The sequence below is a fragment of the Nelumbo nucifera genome, chromosome 1, assembly GCF_055504915.1.
Source record: "Nelumbo nucifera cultivar China Antique chromosome 1, China Antique-T2T, whole genome shotgun sequence".
In the NCBI taxonomy this organism is placed as follows: domain Eukaryota; kingdom Viridiplantae; phylum Streptophyta; class Magnoliopsida; order Proteales; family Nelumbonaceae; genus Nelumbo; species Nelumbo nucifera.
In genome coordinates this window covers 202067572-202085356 of record NC_142649.1, presented here as the reverse complement: position 1 = coordinate 202085356, position 17785 = coordinate 202067572, and the positions used below count along the sequence as shown (strand labels likewise).

General features: G+C 39.6%; 1 protein-coding gene across 1 annotated transcript in view; it reads right to left on the bottom strand.

Moving 5' to 3' along the window:
* The window catches only part of EDD1 (glycine-tRNA ligase), a 169039-nt gene that overhangs the window by 53481 nt on the left and 97773 nt on the right, over positions 1–17785 (bottom strand). Inside the window, exons 19-23 of the mRNA XM_088895870.1 lie at positions 5451–5533; positions 2500–2548; positions 2185–2247; positions 1973–2062; positions 1800–1886 (exon numbers count right to left, since the gene is read on the bottom strand). Coding sequence (XP_088751996.1) covers positions 1800–1886; positions 1973–2062; positions 2185–2247; positions 2500–2548; positions 5451–5533 — 372 coding nt within the window. The remainder of the gene's footprint in view (positions 1–1799; positions 1887–1972; positions 2063–2184; positions 2248–2499; positions 2549–5450; positions 5534–17785) is intronic.

Below are 17785 nucleotides of genomic sequence, written 5' to 3'. Positions count from 1 at the left end.
TGTTCATTTTTATTCAGTTTAGATCTTCAAAAGAGATTCTTTTCATAATCTGGGACAGGCCTTGACAGGATCCTAAATCATACATCAATCTGAAGAGATCCTTATTCTATTGCAAAGCCAGGAAAAGAACCTTTACTTATCCAATACTTCCAAGTCATGGCCATATTATATATTATTTTCCTTGGATCAATTTACAAAAGGATTTTATTGACATTGAAAAGTCAAAAGATAAAATTAGTGATTGTTACTGATTAAAAAATAGTCCTAAGATATACAAAATGGGATAAAAACCTAAGAAAGATGATTACAACGTATAAAACTTTCTGCCCGATCCAATATGCCGGCTATAAACATTCAACTGCGTACACCCATAAAATCTTATTGCCAAACAAAAAACCATAAATATAAGCATTGGCATCTGTAAAAAACACTCAAATGGCTATTTCCGAAATCCTTTTCAATCTTTTCAAATACCGTAGCAAAACAAAAGGCACACATCTGAAAAATAGATGGGGCCAAGTTGTAAGAATCTTGTTAACAAAAGTAAAACACACAAGAAACTGTGACGTGCACATCAGACATCCATTGTGAATTCATAAGCGCTTTATGTAAAAAACAAGCCACAAGAAAGCTCTTTTTCAGGAGAAATACACTAACTAAGCACCTTATTTAAAGAACCTCACTATGATACCTTGTTTTGTGTCAATTTTCAATATCAACTCATTATTATGTTCAAGGGACACCAAGACACCCTGCATCTTCTGAAAGAGCATTAAGCACATCCAATAACTTCCCTACTTAAGAGTGGAGTTATGAAAACTGGGTGAAACTACCACACCACCTTAAGTCTCCATGAAATCTTTGATCAGCATCAAAATCTAAATTTTGTATACATTTGTTACCAAAAAAAAAATTCCGTTTTTACAGTAAATCCCCCCCCCCCACAAAAAAAAAAAGATTCTCACCCTTTCTGACTTTGAAGATTGACATGGAAAAAACAATCATACTCTTCCAGGAATTCGCCTAAGAATTTACATAGAAAATACCAACCCCCTGCAACACCCAACTATACCATACAAAATATGTAAACAACCACATGCTTTCCAAGTCCCGAGACATCTCAAAGCTCATCCATACAAACAACAGCAGAAAGTGACGCATTTAATACTGCAAAGACATTTCAATAGAACAACTCAATAAGCCTAGGAATATCAATGCAAGACTAGATTCAAGAAAAGAGTCCTATAGACCAAAAAACGGAAAACAACCCAACACTAGAAAACATAGCAAGCTTGGCACTTGCCACATAAGTCAACAACTATGTATTTCTCAATTGTCTCATTCTTCTTTTCCAGATAGTTTCCTTGCATTTTTACTGACCTCTTCATTCACACTACACTATAGGTATAGCATAAACCTCAATAGAAGATTCAGGGGCAAAATAAGTTGACAAATAAACTAAGGCTAATTAAACATGCAGTAAGGTAGAAAAAGAATATCTAAAGCCCATTTTTCTACTGCCTGGTGGCATATATACATATATATGCAAGTGTGAGCACGTAGGTATAAAAAAAAGCCCTTAGTTGTTTGACTTAAGAATATCTGAAAACCATTTTTGTCCTGCCCGGTGGAATATATACATATATGCAAGTCAAGCATGTAGGTATGAAAAAAAGCCCTTAGTTGTTTGACTTAAGAATATCTGAAGACCATTTTTGTCCTGCCCAATGGCATATATAAATATATGCAAGTGTGAGCCTGTAGGTACGAAAAAAAAAGCCCTTAGTTGTTTGACTTACCATTACTAAGAGATCATTAGGAAGCTCTAAGAAGGACTCCTTGAAAGATCCAAGGACTGGAACAGGTGCCTCAACAAGATTCACAACCTACATTCCGGGAACGTAAAAGTCATAGAATTAAGTTTTTAACTAAACAAATCCAAGTGAAAATTAAGCTAACTAGCAATTACTACCTCCTCAAGTAAGCTATTCTGCATGACAAGATGTCCACCAACACTTTCTGCCAAGGAAGTAGAGCACTCTAAAATTGTGTTCTTGCGTTTCTGTAGGTAAAAAGCAGTTTTAAAATCTCACTTCTAAATAGACATGGGCATCCTATTTCTATAAATCAAGGTGACAAATTACCCTTTGGAAATAATGAATTAAGAAAAACAAGTTACCACACCTCAATTTCTACAGAAATCCCTGCCTTCTTCATAAGTCCTACATAAGATTCTGCACTTTCTACCTGTCAATATTCATATTACCAAAATCACCCAAGTTTGGTAACATCATATATGTATCAGTCAATACTGATCCCCTAGCTTTCATGAAGAAAAGAATAGTTGCAGAAAACAAGAGAGAAAGAGCATCTCAAATATCATAACAGTCAACAGGATGATAGATGGATGTTATTGTTGGCATTTTCTCACTAAAGGAAAGAAATTAAGGCTAAAACAAGCAAAAGATATAGCTCTAAAATTAGAATTCTAAAGCATACCTCCATGGTAGCTGATGGGGTATTACGAAGACCATAAGACAGACTTCCACTGCAAAGTACAGATGACAACCATATACAGCTCTTAGAATTTCAAAACTAAAATACAAATAAATAATATGAACAACAAGATATTGAGTAACATTGAACAGCAGTAGTACAAGAGTTATTGACAACCAATTGGCACTTGCTTAATAGTTAACAAGCCTCCAGAACTTAGAAGTTAGAAACAAACCTACAAATTCTTCAATCTTATCAGATATGAGACAACGAAGATGTGCGTATTAGAGATGGACGAATGAGCAAAAAGGAGCTCAAGTGGACAAAGTGTGTTAGATTAGTGGTTTGATGCCAATGAATAGTTGAGAATGAGGTTCAAGTTGCTACGCCCCCAGGTCTGTTCATCCTTGGTGAGACAACTTTTTGATAGAAACTTTTAGGAATCTGGAAGAGAGGAAGCTAGGGATTCTAAGGTGGTTGTGGAGGCCTCTCTAGTCCATGAAGGAAGTAGAGGAAACAGAATATGAAAAACTGGGAGGAAGATCATTACTGATCTATATGGATGAGAGAAGGAACCAATGAGTTTACGGAAAGAAGCTTAGCTATCAAAGAGAGAAGAAAACTAGAGAGAGAAAGAGAGAAGGGATTGAATTACACGATAAAAACTTCAACTCGAATCATATTCCCATTAGATGCAAGCGTAAGCACCTAGGTGGGAAGCTAGTCATCCAGGATGCTAGTCCAACGCTTTGAGACATGCTAAACACATTTTAATCGGTTGACTCATTCTATTAAAATAAACATGATACACTGAATAAATATTAACAACTTTTAAGTCTCATGCTTTCTGCATTTATTTTTGTTTTATACTTGAATGACTTTTGAGAAATTTTTATAATCTAAAATCAAAATTATTATCATTTAAACAGACTATGTAAATATTTTAATTGAAGAAAAATTATGTAAAACTTTTCTTGGGGGCTGTTTATAAGGGCTGATGGAATCGCTGGATTGAATGGTTTATAAGCTTATTGCTATTGCTTTGGCTTTTAGTGAAGACTAAGTGCTTGTGGGTATTTGAAGAAAAATAATGCAAAAAACTTAATCTTAGGGATTGTTTGGTATAAAAGTACTTATAATATTCATTACTTAATTTTTTAAATCTAGTTGCTTTATTGAATTATTGTTATTATTATTATATTGCAATGTTATAGTTAAAAATTTGAAACTAATATATTTAAATATTTACCTTCACATGAACTTGAATATTTTCTATGTTTTGATATGAAATTCATGGTTATTTCTGGTCATGTAGATTTGCCTAAAAATAACTATCCAATGTTGGCCCCAGCTATCTGGGATCTTCGGAGAGGTGGACTGGGTATGGTCCTAACCATAAACATTTTTTGCATAAAGTGTCCGCCCTCAGACCTGAACCTCCATCCCCATGCTTGCCAGCCTGAGATTTTAACATTATACCAAGTAATGGCCCCTGCCCCAATATAGTTTTGCCTGCATGGATGAATCATGAAATATTTCACAAAATTCATCCAGCATAATAGAACATAATTTTAATTTCATTCGTTCTGCTTTGTCAGAGCTTTCTTTTTTATCAATAATCAAGCCTTTTATTAAAATATACAGGAATGTACAGAAAAAGGTCTTTATTTCATTATCAGAGATTACTCTAAGGGAATGTAATAGCTAAGAGGGAAAAAAAAAGGTCTTTAAGTTTTTTTGTAGGCATTCCTTTTCTTTTTGAATGAAAGTTATTTTTTTCAAAAAAAAAAAGATATCTTCACCCAACTTGAGAGGGAGTTTTAAGAAATGCAAACTTCATGTTTCTAGGGGTTATTTGTAATATCTACTACATGGACGATTCCTTTTCTTTTTGAATGAAAGTTATTTTTTTCAAAAAAAAATCTTCACCCAACTTGAGAGGGAGTTTTAAGAAATGCAAACTTCATGTTTCTGGGGGTTATTTGTAATATCTACTACAGGGACCACCCTATAATGGTCATTCTACAAAAACCACGGTTCCTTATTCTCCCTTTGGTACTCAGTTCCTTGGTCAAAGTGGTGGTACTTTGACCACAGATTGTGATGAGAAGTGGTGGTACTTTGCAATGGATCCCCCTACAATTTTGTGCTTTCTGATTAGTGGTGGTTCTCATTTGATCACTTTGTAGCACCTAATTGTTCTGTACTTAATGTAGGTGTGGACTTTGTGCTTTTAAATTATACATGGGATGCTTCCTCGACTTTTCTTTCTTGCTGTGGAAAAAAGTAAAATATATTGCATTAACTGTAAAAATGGGAGAACCCATTACAGTGTGGCTGTATACTTATTAGTATAGTAATTACAAAAAGAGGGCATTAGTTGAAAGATGAGATGCCTTTGCCCGAGAGATCTTCACCAACATTTTATGGAACTGCTACCTTTCTGTGGTATGGTGCTCATTGGATTATGCATGCATGGATTGTATAGGGTAGTAATATGCCCATATTTCATTTGAAGTCCGTTTATTTTTGAAGAAGGTAAAGTACAACTGAATTTGGAGTCTGTTTATTCTTGTTTATTGTCAATGTGCTAGGGAGAATGTTAACAAGATAAGCTACCTGCACTTTAGGGGTATTTTAGTCAATGTACTTTTCTTTTCATAATGAATAAATAGAAAGACATTCTTCCTCATTATCTTTCCATGGTTGTGTCTATATATCTCTTGTCTCTCTTCTTCTTTACCCAACCTGATAATTAAAATTATTTCAACTTTGCAATTGTTTCTACAAAAGAAGTTATCTGATGCATATCTTATGAGTAACTGAAACTTTATTAAATGTGATAAAAGGATGAGTACTAATCTGCTGCAAATTGGAAAAGGAAAATAACGGGCAGGCCAATCCATGGCAATTCATACAAAATAAATTTGGAAGCTAAAGTAAGTATCAATTACCTCATAATTCCAGCAAACACGAAAGGCACCACGACATTCCCATGGAGGGCTAAAATCCAACGAATGGGTCTACTGAACATGAACTGCAGGAAAATGCAAAAAATGAATAATGAATTATGAAGTTAGAAAATATTTTGCATATAAGTAAATGCGATCAGAAAATATTTTTCATATAAGAGAAATGGGGGGTTGGTTTCTGTTAGCGTAGGGGTATTTCTGTCCTTATACCCAGATTAAGGTTGCTGATCTGTAATGTTGTGTTAGAACCAGTGCTCCTTCCTTAAATAAGGGCACATATGCCTTTTCAATTATTTTAATAATAAAAAGCACTGTCTGGCCAAAAGGGGGTTATGTTCTTTAGACTTCCAATTCGAACCAGACTTTCTCCTTTTCTCTTTCTCTCTTTCTTCCACCTTTCTACCTCTTTCTACATAATCGATCTCAGACAAATAGAACTCCAAGGCAGGCCGAATCATAACATGGTATCAAAGCCACTTGAATCTGCCTAGATTTCTATTCTCTACACACCCTATCTAGGGTCTCTCCGGATTTTTCTGCATTCAACTGGAGATAAGGGAAAGGGCTGAAAAGGAGTGATCGCCCTCTTCCCTTGGAGGTTTCTATGCCTCCAGTCGGGTCTTGTGTGGTCGGTTGCGGTGGTTTCTAAGATCGCCCTCCCCTAATCGATGAAGAATAGAGGGTCGATCTGTGTGGTGCAGTGGCTGTCTTGTGTGGACTGATTTCCTGCTCGTGTGGTTGTTCCTTCAGTCATAAGGTAAGAGATTTCTGTGCATGATATCTGTTATGGATCAAATAGGAAGTGTGTTTCAGATCATATGCTGGGGTTTCAGACAGTAGCGTGCTAGGGTTTATGCTGTTTTTGTGTATTTCGAAGGAAGAGTTGTGATCATATAATGGTGAGATTTCAGGTAGCCGTAGGAGTAGGGTTTGTGGTGTAAAGAGCACACTTTTCAGCAACAACAAGTGCTGAAATCAGTGTGACAAGTGTGATCTAGTCGTGTGCAGTGTGCAGAATTCAGTGGTAATAGAATTCAGCAAGTGTGCAGAATCGGTGATAACAAAATGGGAGATAACAGTGATTGTAAACCTAATGTGATGGTGCCTACAGACTACCTAAATGTTCAGATGACCTCCATTAAACTAAATGGAGAGAATTATGTGCCTTGGGCTAAATCTGTCGAAGTCTTTCTGAAGGCAAAGAAGAAGGTAAAACACGTAAGAGAGGAGAAACCCTCCACTGACTCTCACGAGTATGAAGATTGGGAGCAAGAGGATGCTCAGATCATCACATGGTTGTGGAATAGTATGGAACCCAGGATTAGTGTAAACTTCATGATTCTTGACACTGCCAAAGATGTGTGGGACCATGCGAAGAAATTGTATTCAGGACAGGACAATACAACCAGAGTGTATCAGCTGTATCAGGAGTACTTTAATTTGCAACAGGGCAATCAGAGTCTTGAGGAGTACTATGCCAACATGAGAAACATACGTAATGAGTTGAATGTCTATCACCCTCTCATTTCTGATGTCAAGATTCAGCAACAACAGAGAGAACAACTTGATGTGACTAGATTTTTTGTGGGACTGAAGTCTGAATATGAACTAGTACGGGCTCAGATATTAGGAGGATCAGCTCTCCCCTCTTCAGAATAGGTATTTGCTCGACTCCGGAGGATTTCTATCAGATCTACTAAGAACTCTAATATCTCCGATAGATCTGCCTTTGCTGTATCGAGAGGCCGTGGTGCTAGAGGTGGAGCTCGGGGAGCTCAGTCTGGCCGTGGTGGTAGTAGTGGTCCTGTGTATGGCCGAAGTGGCAATGGTGGGCCTACTTATAATCGTGGTGGTGGTCGTACTGGGGGCAGAGATTCAGGGGGAGCCCGTGGTAGAGGACGTGGCTCAGGCCCGAGGAAGTGCACTCACTGTGGAATGTATGGACATACCATTAACTATTGTTATGATCTACATGGTCCACCCTCAACCTGGGCCAATCATGCCGCGACTAGTGACTCCAGTTCCAGCTTTAGACAGGAGAATCATTCATCTGATCAGATACCTCCTACATCCATAGATGGTCCCGTGAAGGAGATGGTGAGTGTTCCCCGTGATGAATATGAGAGGTTTATCCAATCACAGCAAAACACGATGACTTTCGATCACTCAGGTATGGCTTGTCTGGCATCCACACCCAATCCTTGGATCATTAACTCTAGAGCCTTCGATCACATGACTGGAACTCCAGGTGTTTTTCTTCCTTATCTCATTGCTCAACATCACAATTTGTCACCCTTGCTAATGGTTCCACATCCTCAATTTGTGGTGTTGATAATGTTGACCTAGACCTTGTATCCCTCTCCTTAGTTTTGTATGTTCCTAAATTGCCTTTTAATCTTATGTCTGTTAGTAAGCTAACCAAATCACTTAACTGCTCCATTACCTTTTATCCTTCTATGTGTGTTTTTCAGAATCTCAAGACAGGGATGAAGATTGGTGAAGGGCATGAAGCTGGTGGACTGTATTATCTTGACGGTGGTGGCAGAACTTCAATAGCTCTCCAGTCATCCCTTTCTCCTCTCCAATGGCACTGCCGATTTGGTCATCCGTCGCTAAAAGTTTTGAAGTCTTTGGTTCCGTCTTTGAGTCAACTTTCTGTTTTGGATTGTGAGTTGTGTCAGTTTGAGAAACACCATCGTGTTCACTTTAGTTCTAGGGTTGATAACCGTGTGTCGACTCCTTTTTCTTTAATTCATTCCAATGTTTGGGGTCCTTATAAAGTGATGTCATATAATGGATATAGATATTTTGTCATTTTTGTAGATGATTTTTCAAGGATGACGTGGCTCTATCTAATGAAAGAAATAAGTAAATTGTTTACCATTTCTCAGAAATTTTATGCTGAGTTTCGTAATCAATTTGGTACCCACATTAAAGTATTTCGTTCTGATAATGGCCGTGAATATTTACCCTCATCATTTCAAGAATACCTGGACCAACACGGCATTATACATCAGACCTCATGTACCTACACCCCACAACAAAATGGGGTGGCTGAGAGAAAGAATCACCATCTCCTAGAAACAACACGATCCCTAATGCATCACATGAATGTTCCCAAACCCTTTTGGAGTGATGCAGTGCTTACCTCTTGCTTTCTGATTAATCGGATGCCCACGTTCATCCTTGATGGTCATTCTCCGTTCACGGTCTTATTTCCCGCTTTGTCTCCGTTTCCTCTTACGCCTAGGGTATTTAGGTGTGTCTACTTCATCCACAATCTGGGTCCTGGGAATGGCAAGTTCGATACTCGTTCTCTCAAGTGCATCTTCCTTGGCTATTCTCGGACCCAGAAAGGGTATCGGTGTTACCATCCTAGTTCTCGACGGTCCTTTGTGTGTGTTGATGTCACCTTCTTTGAGTCTACGTTCATTTTGGGGTCCGGTGATGCTTCTTCCTCCTCATCACCTCCTCTTCCACTTCCCATTGCCAACCCCTCTTCCCCTTGTTCCAACCGTGACCAACCCTTGCCTCCGGTGCCACCACCGGTTGAACACCCACCTATCCGTCACGTGTATACGCATTGCCCACGCGTACCGGCTACTACTCCTCCGGATACATCTCCATCAACAGATCCGGCACCAGACCCGCACTCAGCATCTGAGCTTGATCTCCCCATTGCCTTGCGGAAAGGTAAACGTACTTGCACCCTTCATCCCATTTCTAATTATGTTTCACTTACTCACCTTTCTGCCTCCCATCGCCAGTTTGTCACCTTGTTATCATCAGTTGTTGTCCCTAAGGATGTCCAGGAAGCCCTTGCCTCTCCAGGGTGGTGTCGAGCGATGGAAGAAGAACTCTTTGCCCTCCATCATAATCATACTTGGGACCTCACCGCTCTTCCTCCTGGGAAGCAAGCTGTTGGTTGTAAATGGGTTTATACGATTAAGTATCTGCCTGATGGTAGTGTTGAACGCCTGAAAGTGTGATTGGTTGCAAAAGGGTACTCCCAAACCTATGGCATTGACTACATAGAGACCTTCTCACCGGTTGCTAAGATAGGGTCAGTTCGTGTTGTGATCTCTCTTGCAGCCATGTATGATTGGCCGCTATATCAGCTTGATATCAAGAATGCCTTCTTGCATGGTGACTTACTCGAGGTCTACATGGAGCAACCTCCAGGGTTTGTTGCTCAGGGGGAGGATGATAAGGTGTGCAGACTAAGGAAGGCTATATATGGGCTTAAATAGTCTCCTTAAGCATGGTTTGGTAGGTTCAGTGAGGTAGTAAAGAAGTTTGGTATGAAACAGTGCAAAGTTGATCATTTTGTATTTAGTCATGACTCTCTGGGAGGAAAAATACTGTTGGTGGTGTATGTAGATGATATTGTTATTACCGGGAATGATAACATGGGTATTGACAGGCTGAAGACTTATCTACAGGATCATTTTCAGACAAAGGATCTTGGTAACTGAAATATTTCTTGGGGATAGAGGTAGCAAGATCCAAGTATGGTATTAATCTGTGCCAGAAGAAATATGTGCTTGATTTGCTGGAAGAAACAAGCTTGTTGGGTGCTAAACCAACTGAAACACCTATGGACACAAATACCAGGCTAAGCAGTGATATGGGTGAAGTGTTTGAAGACCCTGGTAGATACCGACGACTTGTGTGGTAAGCCAGTTCATGCAGAAACCTTTGATTCCTCATTGAAATGCAGTTCTGAGAATTGTGAGGTATTTAAAAGGGGCTCCGGGTCGCGGTCTGATATACAAGAGTGGCGGAAAACTTGAAATAGAAGGGTATGCTGATGCTGATTGGGCCGGTTCTATGTCTGATAGGCGGTCTACCACAGGCTATTGCACTTTCTTGGGAGGTAACCTGGTGACATGGAAAAGTAAGAAGCAGACGGCAGTGGCAAGAAGTAGTGCAGAAGCAGAATAAAGGGCTATGGCGCACACTGCTTGTGAACTAGTGTGGCTAAGGAACCTTTTACAGGAAGTAGGGTACAATATCAATACTCCAATGAAGCTCTATTGTGACAATCAGGTTGAAGTTCATATTTCCTCTAATCTGGTGTTTCATGAAAGAACCAAGCACATTGAAGTTGACTGTCACTTTGTGAGGGAGAAGGTGCTGAATGGAGAGCTAGACACTACATATGTTAATACAGGAAACCAGTGGGCTGACTTATTTACAAAAGGCTTGAGTCGGGGAAGAATGGACTACATATGTAACAAGTTGGGAGTATATGATATATACTCACCAGCTTGAGGAAGAGTGTTAGCGTAGGGGTATTTGTGTCCTTATACCCAGATTAAGGTTGCTGATCTATAATGTTGTGTTAGAACCAGTGCTCCTTCCTTAAATAAGGGCACATATGTCTTTTCAATTATTTTAATAATAAAAAGCACTGTTTGGCCGAGTGGGGGTTATGTTCTTTAGACTTCCAATTCGAACCAGACTTTCTCCTTTTCTCTTTCCCTCTTTCTTCCACCTTTCTACCTCTTTCTACATGATCGATCTCAGACAAATAGAACTCCAAGGCAGGCCGAATCATAACAGTTTCATACAGGCAGCTCAGTGGAGAAAATATTCTTCCATGAACTGGCTAATGGGAGAAGGAGAAAAAACCTGGGTGACTAAGCTGGAAGTGGATGGTGTGGAATTTGAATCTTATGATGAGATAGCTAGATGTTTTGTAAATCACTTCAAATCTATTCTAAAGAGACCTCTAGATAGCAGAGTGGAGTTGGCAGGGTTAGACTAGCCGGGACTTTCTGAAATGAATAAGAGCTGGCTGGAAAGGAATTTTGAGGAGAAAATTAGGCAAGCAGTGTTTTCAATAGACAGATCTAAGGCACCAGAGCCGGATGGCTTCACCATGCCTTTTTATCAAGACTGTTGAAATATAGTGAAAGAAGATTTGCTTCTGTTCTTTAGAGAATTCATGGATAACTTTATCATCAGTTCTGGAGTTAATGTTACTTTTCTAGTCTTGGATCCAAAGAAGAAAGAGGCTAAACACCCTAAAAATTTTAGACCAATCAGCTTGGTGACTAGCATCTATAAGATTTTGGCTAAGACAGTGTTTTAAAAGCGCAAGGCGCAAAAAAAGCGCAAGGGCCAATTTGCGTCTAAGGCGCAAGGCGCAAGGCGAGGGATGTGCCATTTTAAGAAAGGCAAAAAACTACAAAAAAAAGCTAAAAAATAAAAAAAAAAAGTCAAAAAATTCAAAAAAAATGCCAAAAAAACTTTACAATTGCAAAAAATATTAAGCATAATGTTAATAAAAAATATAAACATAAATTTTAAAATAAATGTTTTAAAAAACCAATTATCTAAAATTAAAATACATAAACATAACATGTAAAGCGTATTCAAATGAAAATTTAAAAATAAATGCAAACATATAAAGCACTTTCAAGCATGTAAAACCCACAATTTCTTTTTTTCCTTAATTGCATTGTTTCAAGAGCTAACGTGATGTAAAACATATTGCATTCTTGATTCTATGAGTTGCCTTTGTACCACGCCCCTCGAGGCAAGCCCAAACAAGTCTATGTTAGGGTTTGAAATTCTTATTTCTCACATGAAAAATAATGATTTTATAACTTTAATTTCCTTTTAAGAAGATATTTTATTGGAATGAATGAATGAACAACATTAGCAAATAGGGGGTTCTCGGAGCACACCTAGGCTGAGGTGCAAGGCACACCAGGCGTGCACATTTTGAAAGGGGTGCGCCTAGGACCTGGGTGAGGCGCATACCCCAAAATGTGCCTCGTCTGTGCGCCTAGGTGCGCCTTTTAAATCACTAGGCTAAGGTCTTGTCTTTGAGGATTAAAAAGGTTCTCCCCTCCCTTATCAGTCAAGCTCAAGGCGCTTTTGTGCAAGACAGGCAAATAATTGATCAGATTCAAATAGCAAATGAATGTGTAGAGGAGATGACAAGATCAGGCAATCAAGGTTTTGTCTGCAAGTTGGATCTTGAGAAGGCCTATGATTTAGTGGATTGAAGTTTCTTGTTAAAGGTTTTACAAAAGTGTGGTTTTGAGGACAGGTGGTGTAATTGGTTTTTACTGGTTGCCTTACTTCTTGCTATTACTCAGTTTTGGTAAATGGCATAGTAAATGACTTCTTCCCAGCATGTAGGGGTCTAAGACAAGGTGAACTCTCCCCTTTCTTGTTCAAATTGGTTGCCGATGTGCTTAGTCAACTTTTATCAGAAGTAGGTAAGAATAGGATTGGGTCAATAAAGGGGTGGAGAATTGGAAAAAATTAAGTCACGGTAACCCACCTTCAATTTGCAAATGATATAATAATTTTTTGTGAGGGGAGCAACTTGACAAGAGTGAGACATCCGAAGTATCTAATAATTCTTTTCAGGAGTGCCTCTAACCTAAGGATCAATTTTGAAAAGAGTTGTGTGGTGGGATTAAATTTGGGAGGCAGGGAGATGAAATTTGTCACTAAGTGCTTAGAATGCCTTGTCTCTAAGTGGCCCTTAAGCTATTTATGTCTTCCCCTAGGTGTTAATCCAAAGGAGAGTCACTTTGTTTTATAGATCCAAAGGAGAGGGAGAGTCACTTTTGGAACCCAATTGTTGAAAAGTTTGAAAAAAGGTTGGAAACCTGGATAAAGAATCATTTCTTTGGGGGTACTGTAACTTTAATCAAGGCCACACTTGCCAATCTACCGATTTATTTCTTGTCTATCTTTAGTATTCCTTATAAGGAAGCTAAGAAGATAGAAAAACTAATGAGGGATTTCTTGTGGAAGCCAAGGGATGAGAAAAGGGATCACTAGCCTAAAAGAAAGAGATTGTGAAATGAGGTGGTGGCTAGTATCCATGGTTGTTCTAAAAGTGGTTGGGATGCTGGTGTATCTCGATGGGCTACTCTTACAACAACTTGGAAGGCAATCTCTGGCATCCTCCCTAAGTTCCTTAGGTTTGTAAGGTATGATGTCTGCTCTAGTAATTGAATCCTATTCTTTTTTGGGAAGACATTTAGGTGGGTACCCAACCTCTCCAGTCCTCAAATTGTCCTTGAACTAGGACTTTGGCTTTAGAGGGTTGAGGGAAGAGGAGTCTGCTTGTTTAGTTGAGCTTTTACTCCTACTTGATTCTATTTGTCTTGACCCTCTTAAACCTGACAAAAGAATTTGGACCTTGACTTTGCGTGGCTCCTTTACTTGTGCCTCGTTCTTCAAGTCTGTCCGCTCTAACTCCTCCCCTTGGGTGTTTCCAGTTAAAGAAATTTAGTCTAGGCCCATCCCCCCTTAAATAATTGTTCTCTGTTTGGAAGTTTACCATGGTAAGATTAATACTTTGGATAATCTGCAAAAGAAGAAACCTTTTATGTGTTTTTTCCCAAATTAGTGTACTCTTTGTAAAATGCAAAGTGAGGATTGTTACCATCTGTTGATATCTTGCTCTTTTATTGCAGCTATTTGAAATTTCTTGTTGTTTGGGTGCAGGTGGAACTTGCCATCCAATGTAAATAATGCATTTTGATCCTTCTATCTTTGGTTGGCCCACGAAGAGGGGGAAATTAATGTGGATGTGTATCAGAGCAGCTCTGTTATGGACTACTTGGGAGGAAAGAAATGCCAAAATCTTTCAAGGAAATGATCTTTGGTCTTTTGGGGTGCAAGTGGAGGAGGCCTTTGCAAATTGGGGGGGAGGGGGTGGCTTTTCGACCCTACAACTTTCAAGTGGCCTAAGAAGAGAGGGAGAGTCATATGGAGGTGTTTTAGGACAGTAGAAATCACTGATTGCAGATTTAGTCGAATTTCTTGTGAAGGGAAAGAAAAGGAAGATGAAAATTTCAGCAGTAAAGAAGAAAAGAGAAGGAGAAAAGAGTAGGAAGTCAACCAAGATTCGGAGATTCACCCTAGCCGCCAACCCCTCATAATATTTATACTTAACCTAAAGGATGAGATATTACAAGGATCCCCTTAGTAGGGCGACTACTAATGTAGTTGAACAGTCAAAACTTAAAAATATAAACTAATGGGCCTAAAGCCCAACAACTTCCTAACTAAATAACATAAAATAAGAATAAAAACCACTAGGCCCCAACTCAACACTCCCCCTCAAGTTGGGAGTAAATGTCACACATTCCCAACTTGCATAGATTATGCTCCAGCTTGTTCTTTTCAACACCTTTGTGAGAACATCAGCAAGCTGCAGATCAGAAGCAATGTATGGAAGACAAACTTCTCCATAAGTCACTCTTTCTCTGATAAAATGTCTATCCACTTCAATGTGCTTAGTTCGGTCATGCTGGACTGGGTTATGGGCAATGTTAATTATTGCCTGGTTATCACAGTACATCATAGGTTCTTCTGCCTGTACACCAATTTCTACTAATAGGGAACGGATCCAAAGAAGTTTTGAAACTCCATGTGCCATGGCCTTGTATTCAGCTTCAGCACTTGATCTTGCCACCACTGTTTGCTTCTTACTCTTCCACGAGACAAGGTTACCCCCAACAAGGGTGCATACTCCTAAAGTTGATCTCCTGTCATCAAGGCATCCTGCCCAATATGCATCTATATAAACCTCTAGTTTCAACTGTCCATGATCAGTAAACAATATGCCTCTACCTGGGTGTCCCTTCAAATAAGCAAGAATCCTGTCAACTGCCTCCCAATGCTGGACTCGTGGAGCATGCATGTATTGACTTACCACACTTACTGCATAGGAAATGTCTGGTCTTATCATACACAAGTATAGCAGCTGACCCACAAGTCTCTAATATCTCCCAATGCTGAGTGTAGCCAAAAGCAATCAAGGCCTTTCTGAATCTGTCAAACCATGCTCTAGGAGATTGTTTCAAGCCATAAAGTGACTTCTTAAGCCTGCATACCTTTCACTTTTCAACATCACTGTAAAAGCCAACAGGAAGATCCATATACACTTCCTCTTGCAGATCCCCATTTAGGAAAGCATTCTTCACATCAAGTTGAAACAAGGCCCAAGAATATGAGGCAGCAAGAGAAAGAAGTATCCGAACAGAGGTCATCTTTGCAACTGGTGCAAAGGTTTCTAAGTAATCAATGCCATAGGTCTGTGTGTACCCTTTTGCAACAAGTCTTGCCTTGTACCTTTCTATGCTTTCATCTGCATTATATTTTACTGTGTAAACCCATCTGCATCCAACTGTCTCCATGCCATCTGGTAGATCCACAATGTCCCATGTCTGATTCTTAATCAAAGCTGCCATCTCTTCCTGCATAGATGTCTTCCACTCAAGTTTGGAGAGAGTCTCACTAACACCCTTGGGTATAGACACTGAGTCAAGAGAGGAAAGAAAAACACGGTAGGAAGGAGAAAGTCCATTGTAGGATAAGTATTGTGAAAAACAATGAGAAGTACACTTTCTCTTCCCTTTTCTGAGAGCAATAGGAAGATCAAGGTTATCTGTAACAGGGTTAGTAGAATCAAAGGGAACTGAAACAATAGCAAGACCAAGAGGAATACTTGAATCCATGTCAATTGAATCTGGAGTCTCCAAGGAACCGGCAGGAAGTGATGTGAGTTCTGTTGTAGTGGAATCAACCTCCTTGTGAAGTCTCTGTCGTAAGTAATGCTGAGAAGCAAGATGCAAAAGAGGTGGTAAGGTAGGTGACACAGGAAGGTCAAGCACAGGAGTAGACACAGGGACTGGAACTGGGAAAGGAATAGACTGCTGATTCACTTCCCCAAAACACTCCCCCTGAGAAGGATTCTTGGAGAAGAAGTATGTGGATTCAAAAAATGTGACATCCATGGTAACATACCAGCTCCCAAAGACTGGATCATAGCAGCAGTACCCTTTCTAATTTTCTACATATCCAAGGAAGACACACTTCTTTGCCTTGGGATCAAGCTTCGAGCGGTGAGGACCAAGGATATGTGCAAAGCAGACACACCCAAACACCCTGAGAGGAATATGAAACATCTCCCCCTCAGGAAAAAGGAGACTGAATGGGGTGTTGAATCCAAGTATACGAGAGGGCACCCTGTTAATTAGATATACTGTTGTGAGAACTGCATCACCCCAAAACCGAACTGGAACTGTAGATGTGATCATCATGCTTCTTGCAATCTCAATAATGTGTCTGTTCTTCCTCTCTACAACACCATTCGGTTGTGGACTATAAGGAAAACTGCTCTGATGGATAGCACCATATTCTAACAGGTATGAGGCAAGGATGGTACTTCATCAGATGAAGTACCATCTGATGAAAGGATGAGATTCCCTGGCATTGTCTGATTTGAACACCTTTATTCTTGTTCCAAACTGTTAGCACCATCTGATGAAATTGCCTCACCAAGGGTGGTACTTCATCACGGGACCTTATCAGGTAAATCCAGGAGTATCGTGAGAAATCATCCGCAAATAAGAGAAAATATTGATAGCCTCCCATAGAAGGAACATGGTAAGGTCCCCACACATCAGAATGAATAACATCAAAAGAAGAACACCTTTTATTACTAGGTCTAAATAAATGTCTACAATGTCTTCCAAGTTGACAACCTTCACACTCCAAACTTGACAAACTAACAGACTCAAAAAGTTTTGGAAACAAAAGACTCAAAGAAGAAAAAGGTAAATGGCCCAAACAAATATGCCAAAGCATAATTTGACCTACAAACCCTGACTCACTATCCCTGCTGACAGGAGGTAGATCCCATTCACTTCACGACCACTCCCAATCATCCTATTTGAATCCAAATCCTGCAAAATACAATGACCAGGAGAAAAAATTACTGAGCAGTTCAGGTTGTTAATCAAACTACTAACAGATAACAAATTAGTGCTCAATCTGGGAACATGAAGGACAGAGGGTAGAGAAATAGAATCAGTAATCTTGACAAATCCTTTCCCAGCAATGGAAACATGGGATCCATCAGTTGTGGAGACCCTATCTCTGCCAGAACAGAGCTGGTAAGAAGAAAAAATAGTAGAGCTATGGGTCATGTGCTCTGAGGCTCCAGAATCTATAATCCAAGGAGGTCCCTCCTTACCTGAAGTATTACAGTGACGTGTGAACTACCTGTGTGAGCAAAGGAAGTAGAGTGGACTCCACCAGTACCACATGTACCTTGTTGTCTCCTTGCTGCTGAACTGGAACTGGCTGTATCCCATTGGTTCAGAAGTTGCCCATACCTTTCAAGTTCGGCCCTTACTGCAGCAGCTGCAACAGACTCCAGAGCAGTTGTAGTAGGAGGGGCTGGAATGTCACCAGTAACTGCCATGTGTGCATTTCCCTTCTTATTTTTCAGTCTAGTCGGCTCAAGATGTGGGTGAAGCTTCCAGCAAGTA